The sequence below is a fragment of the Myotis daubentonii genome, chromosome 8 (assembly GCF_963259705.1).
Source record: "Myotis daubentonii chromosome 8, mMyoDau2.1, whole genome shotgun sequence".
In the NCBI taxonomy this organism is placed as follows: Eukaryota; Metazoa; Chordata; class Mammalia; order Chiroptera; family Vespertilionidae; genus Myotis; species Myotis daubentonii.
Genome location: NC_081847.1, coordinates 34,515,816 through 34,536,964, shown reverse-complemented (window position 1 = coordinate 34,536,964; position 21,149 = coordinate 34,515,816). Strand labels below are relative to the sequence as shown.

Here is a 21,149-nt window from a genome sequence, read left to right as displayed (position 1 = left end):
TGGCAATTCTACCCCTAGGAAGTGATCGCGCAAATCTTGCACAGGGAAGAAACGCTAGTGAGAAGGGTTGAAAAGGGAGTAAGAGAGAAAGTCACAAAGGGGACCTGCTTTAGACAGGTGGTTAGGGAAGCCTCTCCGAGACCGAAGGAGGAGAAGGAGCCAGCCAGGCAAAGAAGCGTAGGAAGAGTATGCCGGGCAGGGGAGGAAGGGAGTGCAAAGGCCCTGAGGCAGGAACAGGCTGGCCTTGCTCATGCTTCCTGCTGGAGGGCAGGAAAAGAGCATACTTACTCCTCTCTCTCCAGAGAGTCAACGCGGGCAACGTAGTTGCTTGGGATGTAGCCCTCTTTCCGGGTGGCCAGGGACCGAGCCTTCCACCATTCCCCCGACCTAAGAGACAGGAGGGAGCAGAGGGTTCGGTGGGCAGGACTTCCCCTAGTCCCCTGAGCTTTGGCCTAGAGTATCCCCTGCATGCACCCCATGATTAGGGGTAGGGATCTTTACAACAGTCCCCACTGTGCATCTGAGGTTTGTCCCTGCATTCACAGCCTACAGACCTAGGTCTGTGGCTCCACTATTTTCCTCTGGTCTCGCAGCCTTGGCCTTCCTAGCCATACCTAAGGTGGGGCTCTGTGCCCATGGCAGACTCTAGGGGTTCAGCTGGGGCCAAGAGCCAGAGGGAGTGGGCTCAGGAGTCTGACCAAGCATAACCACTGCCATTTTGGGCCCCCCACACATACTGGACACTACACTCGCTGATGGTGAAGACTGGAGGAGATTAAAGGGAGCAAACTCAGAGATCCAAAGATTTCTGAATGCAAAGTCACCTCAACAGGGCCTGGTCCACAGGTAAGCTTGCAGCTTGATCGCAGGAGCCCAAGGAAGGCTTCCCTGGGGAAGCTCTTTGAGCCGCTCCTCCTTGCCTGGGTGTGCGCCACTAGTAGGCACACAAGCCCCTTTATTGTGGCTTTCACCCAGGTTAACAGCCAACCCTTCCTCCTCTATTACGATCAGGTTCTCACCAGTCGCATACATCCTAGTCCAGTGATGGCGAACCTATGACACGTGTGTCAGAGGTGATACGCGAACTCATTTTTTTGGTAGATTTTTCTTTGTTAAATGGCATTTAAATATATAAAATAAACATCAAAAATATAAGTCTTTGTTTTACTATGGTTGCAAATATCAAAAAATTTCTATATGTGACACGGCACCAGAGTTAAGTTAGGGTTTTTCAAAATGCTGACACGCCAGCTCAAAAGGTTCACCGTCACTGCCGTAGTCTAAGGTTCTTTACTGAAGGACAGAAGAGAATGTACTGCCTATTGGGGTAGGAATGTCTTGGGGGAGGGGACGAGGACTCACTCCTCCAGGACCGCCATCTGGTCTCCCTTCTGGAAACTGAGGTCTCCATGGTGAATGGCCTCGTAGTCATACAGGGCAATCACGATGTTATCCTTAGAACCTGCTGGGACGAGAGACACGCTGGGCAGGAAGGCTTTATCTGAGCACCCCCACAGCCCTGGGGGCTTCCCATCCCAACACCTGGCACCCAGGCCTGGACCCATTGCTGTGTCTGTCTTCATAAGTAAGCATCTTGCCATGCTGGGAGCGATTCTACAGTTTAAAGCTAACCGCCTTTTGCTCATGTTATTAAACAGTGCTATAGAAACAAGATAGTCTGTACGAAGTACTTGGGTGGCAATTTAGGGGATTTTCAAGGGTGGTTTTGACGAACTTCTGTATCAAGCTCTGACTGAGAACCTAACCTCAACCTCAACAGAGCACGACTCCACTGCACATGTTCTCCAGATACTTACCCTCCGTGGACTCGGGGGGGTTGCCATTGTTGGGGTCAGGTCGCTGTGGGGAAGAAATAGGAGAAAGGGGTGAATCCAATCATGTGTGGGGAGCCACAGAAGGCCTGTGTCAAAAAGGACACCCCAAGGCCTCTTAGCCCAGCCCTGTGTGTCATGGGAGGAGGCCCAGAGAGGGCACAGGACATGCCTGAGGCCACATGGCACCTGGGATACAGCCACGACAAGGATCTGGAGTTGTGGGCTCTGCCCTTGGACACCCTGGGGGTCACTGGCTTGTCTCTTCCCTTTGGCATACAGTGAGGGGGTTGGTCCAGATCCATGTTTTCCAAGGTACGTATGAAGAAACCCTGGCCCACCAACATGCTCTATGAGTAAAGGCTCCATGATGTAAGGGAAGGAACCTACATGTCTATCTCAAGGGGAACTGGCACCCACACTGTCGCACTCTAAGCAGCCCTTGTAAGAGGGAGGTCAAGCCTCATTCCTGACACAACTACTAGTAAACCTCGAAGATATATTGTCGAGTGAACAAAGCTAGTTCTTCAGAATATGATACATGTACGTAAAACGCATACACACCCATCCTAAATACTTCCTGCGGACACATGCTATGTACGTGTGAGTGTATGTTCACGGCAAAGGTTCGAGAGGGTCCCCACCAAACTGACCACAGTGGGTGCCTCTGGGGAGAGGGATGAGACCCCTGGGGAGGGGTCTGTGGTCAGAAGCAACGTAGCTTTCACTGTAATTTGTGACTTTTCTTTTCAAGGGGAATGCATTTGTGTGTCACATACTTAGATAAACAGTCATTTAAAGAACCAGGTTTGGGAAGCACGGAGAAGTATACCCTTTTCTGCCAGAGCCCCAGGCCCGTTGCAAAGGTTCACAAAGGCCCTGACTTCTCCGGGGAAGGAGCCTGTTCTGCTCAGAGTTTCACAAACTGACTTGACCTGGGAACCCTTCAGTGAGTGGTTGAATACAGAATCCCTTGAATCTGATGCTCAGAGAGGACAACCAAAAACTGGTGGGAGAAGACCCTCTCCTTCCCACTGGGGACAAGCCAGAGGGCCTCCGAGGACCACAGGAAGGGCCCAGGTCAGGCAGGTCGGAGAGAAGCAGACCCAGGAGTGACCAAGGGTTGCGGATGTCAGCTTAGGTTAGGGCATCACCAGTATGAGAAGCTCATGTAGCCTCAGGGTGTTTTAAAAGAGGGCGTGCCAGAGGGAGGGAGGTGACTCTTCTACTACTGTCCCATTTCTAGACATCATGCCCGGAGGAGGGCAAGCAGGGCAGAGAGAGGACAGGAACCCATGGGATAAGCAAGAAGATTTGGAAGAAATTAGTGGGTTAGGATAAGAGCTTTACCTTCAACCTCTACAGGCTGTCATGGCAAAGAGGGTGGGTGTGTTTGGAGCGGGCGGAGGGGTAGGTTTGGGAACAAGGAGTAGGGACTGTGGGGTAATATTCTGTCCTTTAAGGGTGCCAGGTGAAGGCGTACACCTCTGCCTCTGAGCTTCCGTAGGCAGCCTCAGGTAAGGGGGTGGACTCAAGGACCCCGGAAGGAGAGAGAACCCAGCCTCGGGGGTAGAAAGGCCTGGCTCTACCTCTTTCCAGCTGTGCGACCCCAAGGAGTCATTGAACCACTGCAAGCCTTAGTCACCCTGGCTGTAAAGTGTCAGAACCCCTTCCTCACAGCTTTTGGTGAGGATCAATGACGTGGAAACACCTCACTCCGATGCCTGGAACATAGTAGGTGTTCAAAAATGGTCTCAGTTATTATAACTGTTACCACTGCTATTAATACTATCACCTCATTACCAGTACTGTTATTGTTGCCACCACGATCACTACTGTTACCGCTCTCTGATATCACTCTCGCAACTACCATTGCTAGTGGTGCTATTACCATGACTACTTCTGCCACCATTGCCCACACTGTTACCATCACTGCTGCTGCTCTGTCCTTAGCACTCAGCTTCTGCCTCTGTTACTTTTGCTCCTACCACTGAGACTTGGGACGTTGCATGAGCCAAGTTTAAATCCTGGTCCTACCTCTTACTCACCACGTGGCTTTTGGCAAATTATTTAATCTGTGGCTCATCTGTAAAACCGGTGTAATGGAAATGGTGACCGACAATAAGATTATTGTGGGGATTAAAGGTGATAATAACTCTAAAGCACTTGGGAGAGTGCTTGGTTCCTGGTAAGCTCTGGATAAATGTAAGTTAGTACCTCTACCAGTGTGACACTTCTCTTCCTGCTGCTACGCTCCCACTGGTATTAGCAATGGGAGTATAGCCGTTACTGTTATTACAGCTATGGCTAGGACCTTGATAGTATCATCACTGTCATTACTTCAGCTGCTGGGGTTCCTTCCTGGTCACTCATGGTGCTCAGCTCCACTTCTGCTACTTCCTGGGCTCGAGGCCTGCCCTGCTCCCCGGGACCTGGTCACTGGAGCCCAGGCTGCGTGGCAGGATAAGAAGTGACGTCCTTGGCTTTAGCCAGTTTGGCTCAGTGGATAGAGCGCTGGCCTGCGGACTGAAGGTCCCGGGTTCAATTCTAGTCAAGGGCATGTACCTTGGTTGCAGACTCCTCCCTGGCCCAGGCCCTGGTTAGGGCTCCTACAGGAGGCAAAAAATGGATGTGTTCTCTCACATCAATATTTCTCTGTCTTTCCCTCACTTAAAAAAAAAAAAATCAATGGGAAAAACATCAGTGGAAAAATATCCTCGGGTGAGGATTAAAACAAAAAAAGAAGTGGTGTTCTTGCCCTGGGTGCTCAGTGCAGACATATCCTGGAGAGCTAGGAGGCTGCTGGTGACTGGTCAACCCCATTTCACCCCAAACATGCCTGCTCACCCTTGGAAAACAGGGGGCTGTTATATCAGCATAGGGCAGCCTCCCCCACCCCCTTCCTCCCCCACTCACCCGCTTGCCCGTGGACGTGGGATCTGGCACATACAACGGGCTGTGTGGGTTGGCACTGGCCTCGCTCTTTGAGACCTTGTCTCTATCCCGGAGGAACTTGGACTTCACACACCCCATCCTGCGGCAGAGAGAAGGGAGGTGAGCCCTGCAGGCCCTGAGCCCAGGCAGGGGAGTCTTTGATGCTGGTTCCAGGCACTCTGCCCCCCAGGCTGGCTTCTCCTCCCCTTCCCCGTCAGACCTCCCTTGCCAGCCCCGCTCCCCGACCCTTGCCACGCGGAGCTTGCTCTGCCCTTGCCATCTCTGGGCTTCTTCACGTTCACGTCAACCACGCACAGTACAGAGCTGACACATTTTTACAGTCATGCTACGAAGGACCCTTGCTATGGCGAGTATATTCAGAGACTAAACCAATGGATTAGAAAACTGTGCTACATCTACACGATGGAATACTATGCTGCTGTAAAAAAGGAATTCTTACCATTTGCAACAGCATGGATGGAACTGGAGAGCATTATGCTAAGTGAAATAAGCCAGTCAATGAAGGAAAAATACCACATGATCTCACTCATTTATGGATAATAAAGACCATTATAAACTGATGAACAATAATAGATACAGAGGCAGAGCAGCATCGAACAGACTGTCAAACTACAGCGGGAAGGCCGGGGAGGATTGGGGGGCGAGGGGGGTGGTAAGAGATCAACCGAAGGACTTGTATGCATGCATATAAGCATAACCAATGGACACAAGACACTGGGGGGTAGTGGAGGCCAGGGAAATGTCAAGGGGAAAAAAAAGAGATATATGTAATACTCTTTGTAATACTTTAAGCAATAAAACAAATTTTAAAATAAATCAATAAATCATTGAAATTCAGTAAGTAGAGCGTGGGAATAGAGCGGGTGGTGGGCACAGCCGGCTCAGGGCTCAGAAAGACTGAGCTGACCCTGAGCTGCTCAACACCACCCACACCTCACTCCTCACTCGCCCTGCTCCCCAGTCTCAGTTCCTTATCAGCAAGGGAGCTGATAACACAGCCTACTGCAGGGGGTTGGAAGGATGAGGGAAAGCATGTGGGCGGACAGATACTCAGCACAGATCACTCAGGCAAACAGTAAAGTAAAACTATACTATTATTATCTAATAAATTACCATTTTCTATTAAGTGACAAAGATAAATCATATAATGTGTCTCAAACATTCCAGCTAATATTCAAGGCACCATGTTCCTCCTGTCATTTTATGATCGCTTTATAACCCTTCTTCTCTCCCTCTCCCTCTCTCTCTCTTACTCTTTTTTTTTAATATATTTTATTGATTTTTTACAGTGAGAAAGGGAGAGAGATAGAGAGCTAGAAACATCGATGGGAGAGAAACATCGATCAGCTGCCTCCTGCACATCTCCTACTGGGGATGTGCCCGCAACCCAGGTACATGCCCCTGACCGGAATCGAACCTGGGACCCTTGAGTCTGCAGGCCGACGCTCTATCCACTGAGCCAAACCGGTTTCGGCTTAAATAGATTTTTAGAGAGAGGAAGGGAAAGGGAGGGAGGGAGAGAGAAAAATCGACCTGAGAGTGGAACATCAATTAGTTGCCTCCTGCATGACCCTACAGGGGATAGAGCCTGCAACCTGGGCATTTGCCCTGGCCAGGAATCGAACCAGCAACATTTCAGTGCATGAGACACTGCCCAAGCAGCGGAGCCACATGGGGCTCTATGGGGCCTCTTTAGAGAGGGTGGCTGGGGAAGGCCTTTCAGAGGAGGTGATATTGGACCTGGGGCCTGAACGACACAAAGGAGCCTGTCATGAAACACTGTGAGGGAGAGGGAGCAGCAAGTGCAAAGGTCCTGAGGTTGGAATGTGCTTGGAGAGAATGAGGCACTTGAAAGGCAGCTGGTGTGGCCGGAGATCACAGGTAGGAGAAAGGATGGTATGCGATGAGGTTGCCACATCCTGAACACCAGTGAGGAATTTGGATTAGACTCTAAGAGTGATGGGAAACCATGGAAAGGTTTAGGCAGGACAGTGATAGGATTCAATTTAAATGATCCCACTGGCTTCTGGATTGAGGATGGACTGTAGGATCAGGGCAGGGAACACTGTCCACTGCAATTGTCCAGGCCTGAGAGCATGGCGGCCCGGCCCACGGTGGTGGCTACTGAGGAGATAAGAAGCAGGCAGATTCAGGGCCATTTTGGAGGGAGAGCTGTGCTGATGGATTAATTAATTAATTTAAAGACACTTAAAGAAGACACATTCACCTGATCAGAGTCAAGTCTCGTTGCAAAAGTGGCAGAAATATTTCACTTCTTTTCTCAAAATGCACACAGGTATTTGCTGAGGAGACAGGCTGTGAGCAGCCACATAAGGAGGTCATTGTTTTCCTCATCTGTGCACAATTGAAATTTTCTCCTAAAACAGAACTCAGTTCTACTTGTTAAAATAAACATGTGTTAGTGGTTTAAGGGGGTGCGGGGTCCAAATTCTTAGGCTTAGGGGAGTTATTTGAAAAGAATTCTTTTTATTCACAAGGATGCTGTTTTGTCTGTCCTGGTGGGAATTGGGAACAATTTACCACCTCGGGACTTAAGGGGTTTGTGTTTCAGTTGCCTTTTGTGACTAAAGTAAGGAATTCAGACTCACTGCTTTCCACTGTGCTTGTATTCATTTAACACAGAAACCAACACCTCTTTGATTTGTGGTAAGTATCACAGTTCTGGGAGGTAAGACAGCATATTGTGTGGTTTTATATGGCAGAGCATTATATTGCATTTTATATATTCTGATTAATGAGGGTGTCCTGGGAAGAGCGCTGCTGTGTAATGTAGGGCAGCTCCTTCCACCTCTCCAAGCACCTATTAAGCATCATTTACATCACAATTTACATAAAGACAGCCACGAGGTCGAGGGATGGGTCTCTGAAGCCCCCCCCCCCCCCGCCCCCCCAGATCATGCATGATCCAAGACCATCTCTGAGAAAGGATGGTGGGGTTTCACCTCAGAGGATGCTGGTGAGCACCGAGTGAGTTGTAAGTGTAAAGGTGTCTGGCACACAGTAGGTGCTCAGAAACCTTAACCATAACCATCTCTGTTAACTTGAATAATGGCCCTGCCCTGGAGCAAAAGCAAGCACAGATTGCCATTCCTTTGGCCCATAAGCTTAGAGATACCGCAACATTTAAGAATTCAATTTTTTAAAATAAAGAATTCCCACTAATTCATTTTTTGCACAATAAAGTGTGATTTAAAAAAAGTGATATACCAGCAGGAGTCCAGTTTGCATAAAATGTGATTGTCCCCTTAAACCAAGAGAACCAGTCCACTGCTGGGTGGAGTGGCCTCAGAAATGCTCATTTTCATGACTGCTGGACCTAGAAATGTAATGTGAGCCATGTATATAATTTAAAATTTTCTCCAGCCATATTTTTCAAAGTAAAAGTAAACAAGTGGATTGATTTTTAGACATATTTATTTTTCCCAAAATGTCAAAATTCATATTAACAGCTGACCAATATAAAAATGATCAGTTGGGTACTTTATTTTACTTTTTTTCATGTTAAGTCTTCCCATCCCACTGTGTATTTTACATGTACAGCACAACTCAGTGAGGACTCGCCATGTTTCAGGAGTGCAAACGCTGTCTGTAGCTAAAGCTACTGTACTCAGCGGTACAAATAAAGTACGTACCCATCCTTGCACACAGCAGATGCCGATCTTGCTCATGTCTGTGTCCCTCAGTGCTGAGCTCAGTGCCCCCCTAGCACATGGTAGGAGCATAATGCACAGTTAGTGAATAAACGCATGCCCAGAGCCTGTGCTCTATGTAGTCAGTCCAACACAGATGTCAAGACGTGGGTCCTGATCTAGGGAAGGAGTTGAGAAGGGAAGACTGGACATAGAGAATTACATTCCAAAGCCACGTGCAAAGAAGCTGGTAGGGATTGGCACAGACAGTCAGAGCCATACAAAAATTGCTAAGATACGTAGTGAGCGAAAAAAGCAGCCTGCAAAACATATATATTATCAAGTCATTTTTGTCAAATGTATTTATATCCCCATACTGTGTATGTTAGTATATATAGAAAAAACAACCTGTTTATAATAATTGAGCAGCAGGATAATGGCGAATTGGGTTTTGAAGACTGTGGAGGATTTTAATAAAGATTTGGGGAAAGTCAAGAATGTTCCAAAGAAGCACTGACTTCCAAAAAGGATTTGAGGGCACTTATAACATTAAACCACATACAGAGCACTTCAAGACTCACAAAAGGTTATGGTACAGCATTTAGAAAGGAAAGATTACTGAACCAGAAGCCTAGAGTGTGACCGCTACTGCCACTGTGTACTAGATTTATCTCTGAGCTTCCTAATAGCCAACATAAAAAGGGAACTTGTACATTGTCACCATAAAATTCCAGGAAGCATGGCAATTTGTTGACAGAAATATTTTTTGAGCACTAATCTATATATATAAAAGCCTAAGCCACCATTATGACTGACAACCGGAATGACTGGAACAACCGGAACAACCAGTCGACCAGTCACTATGATATGCACTGACCACCAGGGGGCAGACACTCAATGCAGGAGCTGCTCCCTGGTGGTCAGTGTGCTCCCACATCGAACCTCTCATGGCCAGCCAACCTCCCATGGTCCCTCCCTTCTGTCCCTTTCCCCGCCCAGCAGGTCCTGGCCAGCCTGGCCCCGATAGGCCCTGATCACCAGCCAGGCCTAGGGACCCCACCTGTGCATGAATTTCGTGCACCGGGCCTCTAGTTTAAAATCAAATTTTTTATGTGTGTCCTCCTGTAAAGGTCACAGTGGACAGTTTCTTCAGCTGTGAAATGGGAGCAGAGTCTATGATATGTTGATGAGTGGTTCCCAAATAGATGGCGCTGACGTTTGGTGCATTCAGGACAATGGGAGGGGGCGAGGGTGGGAGGGGGTGAGGAAAGAGGTTTACATAGTCCAGGACCTCTCTGCAGGATGGAGACAGCAAAAGCTCTGTGACAGGGTGGCTTGAAGTGAATTTAGAAATGTGGCAGAGTGCCCCACTGCTCCAAGCGTGGCCAGTGTGAGGACCGGCAGCATTTAGAAATACAGAATCTCGGGCCCCACCCCCCAAATCAGAATGTGTGTTTTCACCAGGCCCTGGTGATTCGTGCACTCCTTCTAGCTGGGAAGCACTTGTACAGGGAACACCTGTGGCACTTGTTTCCTCCTCTGATAACCGCACCAGGATCTTCCCTGGAAAACCAGCCCTCTCCCACTCAGTGCGTAAGGCCTCAAGGCCTAACTCCACCTTCAAATTCAGGGACTGACTTGATGCAGGTCTGGCCAGGAAGAGAATTCCATGTCTCCCTGGCAACCAACAGTGGTTTGTTCGGTTGTTGCCCTGGATATGATCCGAGCTGATGCTATCAGAATCTGCCTTGGCATTTTGCTGGAAAAATGATAGAAAAGGCACTCTTTTTCTAAGAGGGTTGTTGATGTAGATGTAGAAACCTGGAGCTCTTGGGAGCCGTAGTGAAGCCACCACAGAAGACAGAGAACTGAGTGAGGGAGGCAAACTGATCCTTGATCATGTTTGAACACTGGATCCAGCTATGCCTGAAGTTTCCCAACTTCGGGATTTTTCCAGTTCATAAGCAAATAAATGTTCAACTTTGCCTAAGCCAGTTTGAGTTGGATTTCTGCCGCTTACACCCAACAGCCCTCACTGATTCTTGAGCTTTCCTAGGCGACACTGGAGGGAATGAACCCGTCTCTGGGGACGAGGGCCTGCAATCTGCATTTCTAACAATTCTTCAGGAAACGCTTAGCACTAGAATCGGAGACCCACCAATGTGATGGAACGAGGACCAAACTTGGGGTCAGAACTGGGATTTGGATCCCGGTTCTGACATTGACTGGCTATGTGACCTTAGGTAAGTCACTTCCCCTCTCTAAGCCTCATTTTCTCCCCTATAAAATAGAAGGCACTTGCTTCTCGGGCTTGGCCTGAGGTCCTGTGTGACAGGGATGTGAAAAGCTTTTAAAACCATGTTCTTGACTAGTGCGGTTCAAAACCAGGCTGAAAGAGCAGAAGTGACCCCCTCAGCCCCAGTCGAGCTTAGAACTGCTGACCTCTGGCGAAGACACTTCCTCAAGTCACTGCTGAACTCCTGGAACCTGAAACCCCCTCTTCACACCCTCAGCTCCTGCTGGGGCCCATGGGAGGGAAATGAGAAAGGTCAGCTTGCTTTCCACGCCGCCATGCTGGCTGCATGGGCTCGGAGAGTCCTCCCGCACTCCCAAGGGGCGGAGAGCAGGGCCCTGCCTGACCATCCTGTGCAGTGGGCAGCAGATGGTCCTATGGGAGCTTTGAGGTTCAAGCAGAGGCCTGCGAGGGCTGGGGACGAGGAGCCCTGGATTCTGGTCCCACTGCTGCCACAAGCTCATTGTGTCACCTCAGGCAAGTCCCAACCTCTCTCTGGGCCCCAGTTTCTCCAAATATGAAGTGAGATGTAGGATAAGTTCTCTGAAGGGGACAGCTGTAGCTTTCTCCGGCATAGCATCTGTTTTCCCTTATTCTGACAACTCCCCAGTTTTCCTTTGGGGACCCTTTCTCCCTCATTCTCAATTCATGGATTGTGGTAGAGCTGACTTCAACCCTGGCAATAGGGTCTGTGACCAAGTCTGGCCAATCAGAGTTGCAGTAATAGAAGCAGAGATGAGCATGTCAGTCAATCCTGGCCAATGAGGATGATATATTGACTTTTGGCTGAAAGAGTCTTGCAGTTGCAAAGCAGAGCCAAGAAATGTAGAAATACAGATTCTCAAGCCCTTGGATCCAGCCCTGAAGCTGATGTGCTCACTGACTTTCCAATAACCTTTTTCTTCTGCTTGAGTCGGTTTGAGTTGCCTTTTTGTCCCCTTTAACCTCAAAGAGTCCTGCCTAGTGTAGAAGAAATTCTTACAAGGGATTGCAATTTATACCCAAGTGTAAATGGCTATGGCAAAGACTGCCTTGATAGTGGGTTTTGGTAGAAGAGAAGTAGGGGGTACCAGATCCATTAGAGCAGGTGAGGATGCATGGACTATAAGGCTCATAGAGCTGGTGGCACCGAAGCCATGCCTAGAAAGTACCTGGCATGTATTAGGCCCTTCAGATACATTTGTGGAGTGAATGTATTATGTTCAGCCCTCTATAAGCCTTACCATATTTAGCTGAAGTCAGGAAGACCAGAATTATGAACCCATTTTTCAGATGGGAAAATGGAGGCCCATGGCAGAGAGAGTTCCCAAGTGGTCAGTGGCAGGTAGAATGAGAACCCAGTTGTCCTACCTCTAATCCTCCACTGGGGTCAGTCTCAGAGGCTGCAGGGAAGGTGGGGATATATAGGGTGTCCCAAAATTCACACAAGATTTGCAATTCAATTGCAAATCTTGTGTGAATTTTGGGACACCCTATATATATATACACCAGGGTGGGGAAGGCGGCATGAGGAACCCAAACAGGAAGCTCAGGAAGCCAGGCTGCTAGGGGCCCAGCACTCAAGACTGTCTAGTTAGAGGAACTTTCTCTTCTGAGAACAAACAGCTCAGCCTAGCAGGCCCCCACAAAGGGCCAATTCCCTGAGGAGTTCCCAGGGGTGCAACGTCCTACAGCTTCCTCTCTTCGTGTTCCCCGGCTGTCTTCTGAATGCACCACTCAAACCTCCAGGTGACTGTTGTCCCTAAGATACATTTGAGGGTCTCCCCCGACTTCCTTCTCTCTCCTCTTTCCTGACCCTCAGCTTCTTTCTGACCAAAGAGCTCAAAACTTTGACTTTGCAAACAGGAAGGGACTGGAAAGACCTTCATCATACAGGTGGGAGCAGCAGCCCCAGAGAGGGCGAGTGTTGTCTTATTGGGTGTCACCATAGCAAGGGACAGCAACACACTGAAGAGGAACCCGGGGCCTTTGGTCATTCCCCAGCTGTAAGAGCAGAAGTGGCACCCTGACTCCACTGGGTTAGCTCTGAGATGCCTGTGTTCCAACTACTTTTTGTTTTGTTTTGTTTTGTTTGTGAGTTAGAACTTTATTATTTCAAATTGGAAATTAGCACAAAAGTATTGGTAACTAGCCTTTAAATGTTTTCCATAATACAAATATGTAAAAATTATTTTTTAAACTTAAATATCTCTTTGATAGCAAACAATAAGCAACTACTTGTCTCAAACATGTAGTAAATTCTTAGCATGTTCAGTGTTTCCTCCGGGTCACCTGGTCGGCTCCAGAATTCAAGGCCATTGTGAACCTCCCGAGAATAGTTCTATGTCTAAGGTAGGCAGGGGACAGGGAAGTTTGGGGGGAAATGTAAAATGGAATTTGAAGTCAGAAAGACTTGGGTTTGAACCCTCATTCTGCCTTTTACAGATAAACAAGCAAGCCTTTAGAATATAAACCAGGTCAAGACTGAGGAATCTCAGAGGGAAGTGGGGAGCGGGGTGGAAAGAGATTAACCAAAGAATTTATATGCATATACGCATAATCCACGGACACAGACAATAGTGTGGTGAAGGCCTGGCGGGTAAAGGGTGTGAGGTAGAGGGGGTCAGTGGGGGGGGGGGGGATATCTGTAATACTTTCAACAATAAAGATAAATTAAAAAATAAAAATAAATCTGAGACACTGGCTGGTGTTGCTAAATGGTTAGAGCATTGGCCCATGAACTCAAGGGTCACAGGTTCAATTCCCAGTCAAGGGCACATACCTGGGTTGCAGGTTCGATCCCTGGCCCTAGTCAGGGCACGTGCGGAAGGCAACCAATTGATGTATCGCTCACATCTGTGTTTCTCTCCCTCCCGCCCTCCCTTACCCTCAAAATCAATGGGAAAATATCCTCAGGTGAGGATTAACTAACTAACTAACTAAATAAATAAATAAATAAATAAATAAATAAATAAGAGGGCAATATAAGAAATACACACATATACACACACACACACACACACACACACACACACACACACACCAGGTCACATCCTTTCTCTGCTCAAAACCTCCTGGGGCTCCAATCTCACTTGGAATAAAAGCCCACGTTCCCTCCGTGGCTGACAAGGCTCAGCCTCACAGTCCTGTCTCTTACCAGCCTCCCTGGATGTTTCCATTTCAGCCACACTAGCCTCTTGTTATTCCTCAGCTCACCAGCCACGCTTTCGCCTCAGGGCCACTGCACTGGCTGCGTTCTGGAGCGTCTTCACCCAGAAGCCTTTTCACTTCACCCAGGTGTCTTCACAGATCCCACTCTCTCAGCGTCGGCTTCCCTCATCCACCCTGGCTAAGACGGGAACACCGCCCCAGCTTCCATCGCTTTCTAGCCCCTTCCCAGCTAGCTCTCTCATGGCTTTAATCACCACCTCAGGTGGCCACCCCGGCATGAGCTTCTCAGATCTCGCCAGCAGAGAGCGGAGTTGACCAATGGTCCCAGCTGCTGCGCTTTGAAGTCCATCCCTGTTGCCCTGGGCTGCTCCCAGCCAGCGACAGTGTGGCAGGGCTACTGCGGCAGGCAGGCGGGGCCAGGGGGCCCCATAGGAGACGTGGCTAAGGGTCCCTGGCAGCGCTTCTCAAGCTTTCCTTAGAACTGCACTGCAGTCCAAGATCCATCCCTCCTCCCTCCCTCCCTCCCTCCCTCCTTTCCTCCCTTCCTTCCTTCCTTCCTTCCTTCCTCCCTCCCTCCCTCCCTCCCTCCCTCCCTCCCTCCCTCCCTCCCTCCCTCCCTCCCTCCCTCCCTCCCTCCCTTCCTTCCTTCCTTCCTTCCTTCCTTCCTTCCTTCCTTCCTTCCTTCCCTTTCTTCTTCACCTGGAGCCAAACACCTTGCCATCTGACAGCGCTCCGAGCCTCTCCTAGTTTCTTCCACAGGCATCCTTTCTAATAAGTTTCTTGTATATTTAATATCTCTGAGAGTCTGCCTCTCAAAGGACCTGAAGTAACTAACACGCTTCATATTTTACCCCATAGATTTGTCTATCAGCCCTCTCCCCAGAGAATGTGAGATCCCAGTCCTTCTGGGATACAGTCCTACCAGAACACTGTGGGTGCTCAATAAATTCTTGAATAATTGAATGAAGTCTCCTTTTAGCTTCCTGGGTGCCCCAGTCTTCCCTGCCTAAGCAATAGTTACGAGTGTGTGTTTAAACTGAGAACAGCTCCGAGAGGAACAAAGGCTTTCCATGACTGAATCTGATTGGAGGTGGCCCCTTCAGACAACCTCCCACCATGCTCCAAGGTCAGCTGCCCCCAAATCTGTCCTCCACAAATGGAACCCTCAAAGCCACAATAACTCATGCTCCGACCTTTTACAGTTACTACTCCTCCCCCCATATTTTTATTGATTTCAGAGAGGAAGGGAGAGGGAGATAGAAATATCAATGGTGAGAGAGAATCATCGATTGGCTGTTTCCTGCACGCCCCACACCAGGGATCGAGCCTGCAACCCAGGCATGTGCCCTGACCGGGAATCGAACCGTGACCTCTGGTTTATAGGTTGACGCTCAACCACTGAGCAATGCCGGCCGGGCTTTAGTTACTTTTTAATAGTTGGAAAGTCATAAAGCCTCTGTTTCTTTTATTGTTTGGAGAGTGTACATGGTTTTCAAAATGAGTTTTCATCACCTAGTAAAACAGTACATCATCCTTGTTAAAAATGAAAACATTACAGATAAATCTAAGGCTCCCTTGGAAGCCTCGCTGTAAGCACCCTCCACGGGCACCCCTTCCCCCTCCAGGCAGCCTCTAACTCTGCACTTACATCCCCGTATATAGAAGCAGACTCTGTCGGTGGCCCACCCCTCACTCTGCCCTTTACCATTTCAGGCTTCTCTCGCTGGATTTCCAACTGCCAGTGCCTGCATCTCTTTGCCCAGGTGATTTCTCCATGGCCACTGGTACCTGCTCTGCCCATGAGCTTGGCAAGCTGAAATGCGAGAGAAGTATCACCCCCAGCCCCAGGAGGAGCCCTCAACTAGGAGCTGTTCCCTCACCTCGAGAGGGTGTTCATGGCCTCCCAGAGCTCCTAGTGGAACTGAGCTCCCGGTGCCTGCAGGGTGACTCCTGATACAGACCTCTACAGGCTGCCTTCTCTCTCTCTCTCTCTCTCTCTCTCTCTCTCTCTCTCTCTCTCTCTCTCTCTCACACACACACACACACACACACACACACACACACACACCTACCTCCCCACTCCCCTACTAGGGTTTTCTAGTGTCAGTTCCCAAGTTAACTAGTAACTGCATTTGAAGTCTTTTCTAGGGTCTGCTTCTGGGGAAACTCAAGCTCAGGCATCTATAGCCTTGGGAGATATGGAGTATGGTTTTTGTGTGTTAACATCAAGAATTGTACTGCATGAACTGTGAGGTAGTGCCCGTCTATTCCCACTTGGCAGGCGAGGAAACAGATTCAGAGAGGGAAGGAATTTGTCCGATGCATCACAACTCGTATGAGGCAACGCAGGCATCAAACTCAAGTCTTCTGTGCTCTATTGTTCTTCATTTTTCTGGTAGTGATGAGGGAGGGTCTCTCTCCTATTCTCTTGGCTGCACCTAAGTCTCCCGGGCCCAAGGATTTCAGGGTGCTGGTGGGAGCTCAGGCAGGTGTCTTAGGGCAGAATTAGGGATGCAAGAGGCATCCTGAGGGTGCAGCATGAGTGGCCATGGACACTGGCCAAGAACAAAGGCACATGTTACATCCAAGCAAGGGTTTCTCCTGCATCAATACCCATGCCTCTGAAAGAACACTGAAACTTCTACTCCTGGGGTAAAGAACTTTGTAGAAATGGGGTGAAGATCAAAGTGCTGTGGGGGTTTGTTGAGAAAGATGGCTAAGAGAGATTGTACCACTTACTAGCTGTGTGGCTTTGGGAAACTTACCCTCTCTGGGCCTGACATTCCTTTTCTATAAAAAGGGAAGCCCTGCCCTAGCTGGTTTGGCTCAGTGGATAGAGCGTCGACCTGCGGACTCAAGGGTCCCGGGTTCGATTCCAGTCAAGGGCACATGCCCAGGTTGTGGGCTCGATCCCCAGTGGGGGGCGTGCAGGAGGCAGCCGATCAATGATTCTCTTTCATCATTGATGTTTCTATCTCTCCCTCTCCCTTCCTCTCTGAAATCAATAAAAAAGTATTCCAGGCAAGGGTGGTGCAAACTGGACAGCTCAGGGCAGTGCACAGGGCAGCCCCTACGCAGCTTCACCAATGCTGCCATGAGAGAATGGCAGAGAAGCATGGGGACAGAGGCCATAGTCCCAGGACTGCTAACTCTCCCAGGTTTTCAGAGAAGACAGAAATCCAGATTTATGTGGGCTGTCTCAACTTCAAATGTTAGCAACTAATTAAAAAGAATCATTGTGTAGGACCAACTAAAACACACCTATGTGCTGAAACATCCCAGTCAAGGAAGGGGAGAGGTGGTTCAACATTCCTATGTTCCATATTTTTGAGGCCCTACTATGTGCCAGGTGTCGGGTGTTACAGATACAGTGGTTCAGGAGACAGCATGTCTGTGCCCTGGTGGGACTCGATTTCTAGAAGAGTTTAAAGTCCAAGCCCTGGTCAGTCCCCTGAATGCAACTAACTTTCTCCCCTATCTCTGGGGTAAGGAAGACTCAGCAGTCCTGGGACTAAGGCCTCGGTCTGCATGCCTCTCTGCCACTCTGTCACTCGGATGCCTATAATAATCGAGATAGTTTTTGCCTGGCTGGTGTGGCTCAGTGGCTGAGTGACGACCTATGAACCAGGAGGTTGTGGTTTGATTCCTGGTCAAGGCACATGTCCGGGTTGTGAGCTTGATCCCCAGTAGGGGATGACTCTCTCATTATTGATGTTTCTATCTCTCTCTCCCTTTCCTTCCCTCTCTCTAAAATAATAATAATGATATTTTAAAAAGGAAAACAGTGCGTGTTGGTGAGGATGTGGAGAAGTTGGAACTCTTGTACATTGCTGATGGGACTGTAAAATGGTGGAAAACAACTTGGCGATTCCTCAGAAAGTTAAACATGGAATTACTACATGACTCAGCAATTCCAGGCCTAGGTGTCTACCCCTGAGAACTGAAAACAAGTGCTCACAGCATTTTCACACTAGCCAGAAGGTGAAAACATGCAAATTTCCATCTGCAGATGAATGGATAAACAAAATGTGGAATACACATACAATGAAGTATTATTCAACCATAGAGTGGAATGAAATACTGATACATGCTACAATGTGGTTGAACTTTGGAACATTCTACTAAGTGAAAGAAGCCAGACACCAAAGGTCGCATATTGTATAATTCCGTTTATATGCAGCGTCCAAGAGAAAGTAACCCAGAGATACCAGAAGAAGGTTGGTAGTTGCCAATAGCTGGGCGTGGAAGGCATGGGAATAACTGCTCAATGGGAATGGTGTTTCCTTTTGTGGGGATGAAAATGTTCTGGAACTCCATAAAGATAGTGGTTGCACAACATTGTGAATGTACTAAATGCCACTGTTTTAGTCACTCTAAAATGATTTTTAGAATGTTATGTAAAATTTGCCTAAAAATATTACTACATAAAAGTGCTTTGCTAGAATCGTTAAACAAAATATGGTACATCCAAACCATGGAATATTATGCAGCCTTTAAAAATTCAAGGATATTTTAATGACATGGAAAAATGCTTAGAATGCAATGCTAAGTGAATAAGTAGGATAAAAATTGTATATGCAGCATTTTACTAATTATGTTAAATAAAAAGTGCACGGAAAAGAAGACTATACAAAAATAAACTAAAATGCTTATTTTCCAAATTTTTAAAAACTGTATGCATCCATAGTCTACTCAGTATCAGAACAATGAAAGAGGCAGATGAAGATCTTCACTCTCCTGCAGCTGAGAACAGGGGAGTTGGGACAGTGGCCCTGGATCTAGAGAGAGCTGGGAGGTCAGCAGAGCTAGATTCTTCTCTCTCCTCTGCCCCAGACTCCCTGGGTGACCTTTCCAGGCCTTAACCCTCCTCTCCCACAAAAGAAGAGTGCCAGAGGTGTGCCTTCTGGAGAGCCACCCAGTGTCTTGGCATTTTCCCTAAGAAACACCTGCCCATGAGCCCAAGGCCACACATCCAGGATGGTCCCAGCGGTACTGTTTGTTGCAGTGAACACCTGAAACAACCTGAATGTTCCTCAGCAGGGAATGAGAAATAAGGGAGGGTGGTCACCCGGGGAACCCTCCACTTAGAAAGACTGAACCATGGCTAACGGGTTCCATTCCAGTGCTACAGCAGTCCCAGTGAACCGTGACTGACTGACTGACTGACTGACGACTGACTGGTGGCTCTCAGTTTCAGGTCTTGGAGACAAGCATGGGAAGAAAAAAAAAAAGACTGAACTAGACCTCTCTTTCTCATCCTGGCTAGACCCTGATAACTTAATGATAAGAAGTGAGGCGGGGGGAATTGCAGAAGAATCTCACAGTTAGATAGCATTTATGTAGATCTTTAAACTACACAAAACAATTCTATGTATTGTTTATGCATCCATGTACATGCAATACATTTATAAAGGCATAGGCTGGAAGGACTGTAATTCATGACAGTCCTCGAGGGAGGGAGAGAAACAGAACCGAGGGGATGCAAGGTGAGGAGGCTTCCATTTTATCTCTTATTTTCAAACATTTTTAAAAAGATATTTTTATTGCCGAAACCGGTTTGGCTCAGTGGATAGAGCGTCGGCCTGCGGACTGAAGGGTCCCGGGTTCGATTCCGGTCGGGGGCATGTACCTGGGTTGCGGGCATATCCCCAGTGGGAGATGTGCAGGAGGCAGCTGATCGATGTTTCTCTCTCATCGATGTTTCTAACTCTCTATCTCTCTCCCTTCCTCTCTGTAGAAAATAAATAAAATATATTTTTTTAAAAAAAGATATTTTTATTGATTTCAGAGAGGAATGAAGAGGGAGAGAGATAGAAACATCAATGATGAGAGAGAATCACTGATCGGCTGCCTCCTGCACGCCCCCCACTGGGGACCGAGCCAGCAACCCAGGCATGTGCCCCTGACCGGAATCAAACCCGGGACCCTTCAGTCCGCAGGCCGACGCTGTATCCACTGAACCAGACCAGCTAGGGCTCAAACATTTTTTTAAAAATCTGAAACAAACATGACAAAATCCTAATATTTGTTAATTCTACGTGGTGGGTCCCTGGGATATTCAATATATGATTCTTTTCACTTTTTCTGTATTCTCCCCTCCCAGCCCCCACAAATGATCAGTGAGGAGAAAGCCATGAGATAGGGAACTGATATTTATGGAGGCCTCTCTGTGGTTCTCAAAGCATAGTCCCTGGACCAGCAGCAGCAGCTTCCCCAGGAACTTACTAGAAATGCAAATTCTTGGGGTTCCTGCTCCACAGCTACTGAATCAGAAACTCTGGGGTCAGGACCCAGAAATCTGTCTTGACAAGCCTTCCAGGTGATTCTGATGTACCGCTAACGTTGAGAACCACTGGGCTAGGCCATAAGAGCTATGACAGTAATTAACATGTTTCAAGCACATAGGATACCTGTCAGGCAGTGCTTTAAGAGCTTTCCTTCAGTAACTCATCTAATCTTCAAAACAGCCCTGTGAGCCCCAGCTGGTGTGGCTCAGTTGGTTGAGCCTCCTCCCATCCACCCAGAGGTGGGCGCCTGATCCCGTCAGAGCCCATGGCTGTGTTGCAGGCTGGATCCCCGGCGGGGGACTTGCAGGAAGCAGCCAACTGATGTTTCTCTCCCTTCCTCTCCCTCTCTCAAATCAATAAAAACCTATTTTAAAACAACAACAAAGCAGCCCTGGTAGGGAGCCATTATTATTATGACCCCATCCTATAGTTCTGGAAACGGAGGCAAGGGAAGGCCAAATCCCGGCCCCAAGTCCCGCGGGCAGGTGGCGCCCTTCGCCCCTCCCTTAACCAGGGCACTAAACTGTATTCACCTGCAGGTGGGCACACGCCAGCTCACTGCAGCCTCCGGAGAAAGAACGAATAGCCCCATTGGACAGATGAAGGCACGGATTCGGAGATGAGAGTGACCTACCCCTGTCACTTCCATCAAGGAGGAAAGTGAAGAGGCACACACCTTGCGGTCAGTCCATGAGGTTTTGGAGTTTGGCCAAGACCTGGGAGGGATCAGGGCCCGACGGAGGAGGGGGAGGAGGGGGAGGAGGGGGAGGGCGCAGTGAGCGCTCCCAGCTGCAGCCCGCCTGGGTGTGGCTGGCACGTCACGCCTCTGACCCACAGTCCCCTTCCCCACGACCGCTGCCAACCCGCCGTGACCCGTCACCCACCCCCACTAGGAACCGTAAGGGCTCCCCCCGCCCGGGCTTCGTTAAGCCCATGCCTTCCTTCTCGTTTTTTAATGTTTTTCTTTTGCAGAAGGGGAACC

At 48.6% G+C, this 21,149-nt stretch overlaps 1 protein-coding gene across 3 annotated transcripts in view; it reads right to left on the bottom strand.

Moving 5' to 3' along the window:
* The window catches only part of HCK (HCK proto-oncogene, Src family tyrosine kinase), a 35,046-nt gene that overhangs the window by 13,316 nt on the left and 581 nt on the right, over positions 1 to 21,149 (bottom strand). For 2 of the 3 annotated variants that reach the window (XM_059705878.1, XM_059705876.1), the window contains exons 2-5: positions 4,749 to 4,866; positions 1,818 to 1,860; positions 1,363 to 1,465; positions 289 to 387 (exon numbers count right to left, since the gene is read on the bottom strand). In XM_059705878.1, the coding sequence (XP_059561861.1) occupies positions 289 to 387; positions 1,363 to 1,465; positions 1,818 to 1,860; positions 4,749 to 4,865 (362 nt within the window). In that variant the 5' untranslated portion in view covers position 4,866. The remainder of the gene's footprint in view (positions 1 to 288; positions 388 to 1,362; positions 1,466 to 1,817; positions 1,861 to 4,748; positions 4,867 to 21,149) is intronic. The other variant, XM_059705877.1, reaches the window with a different exon arrangement.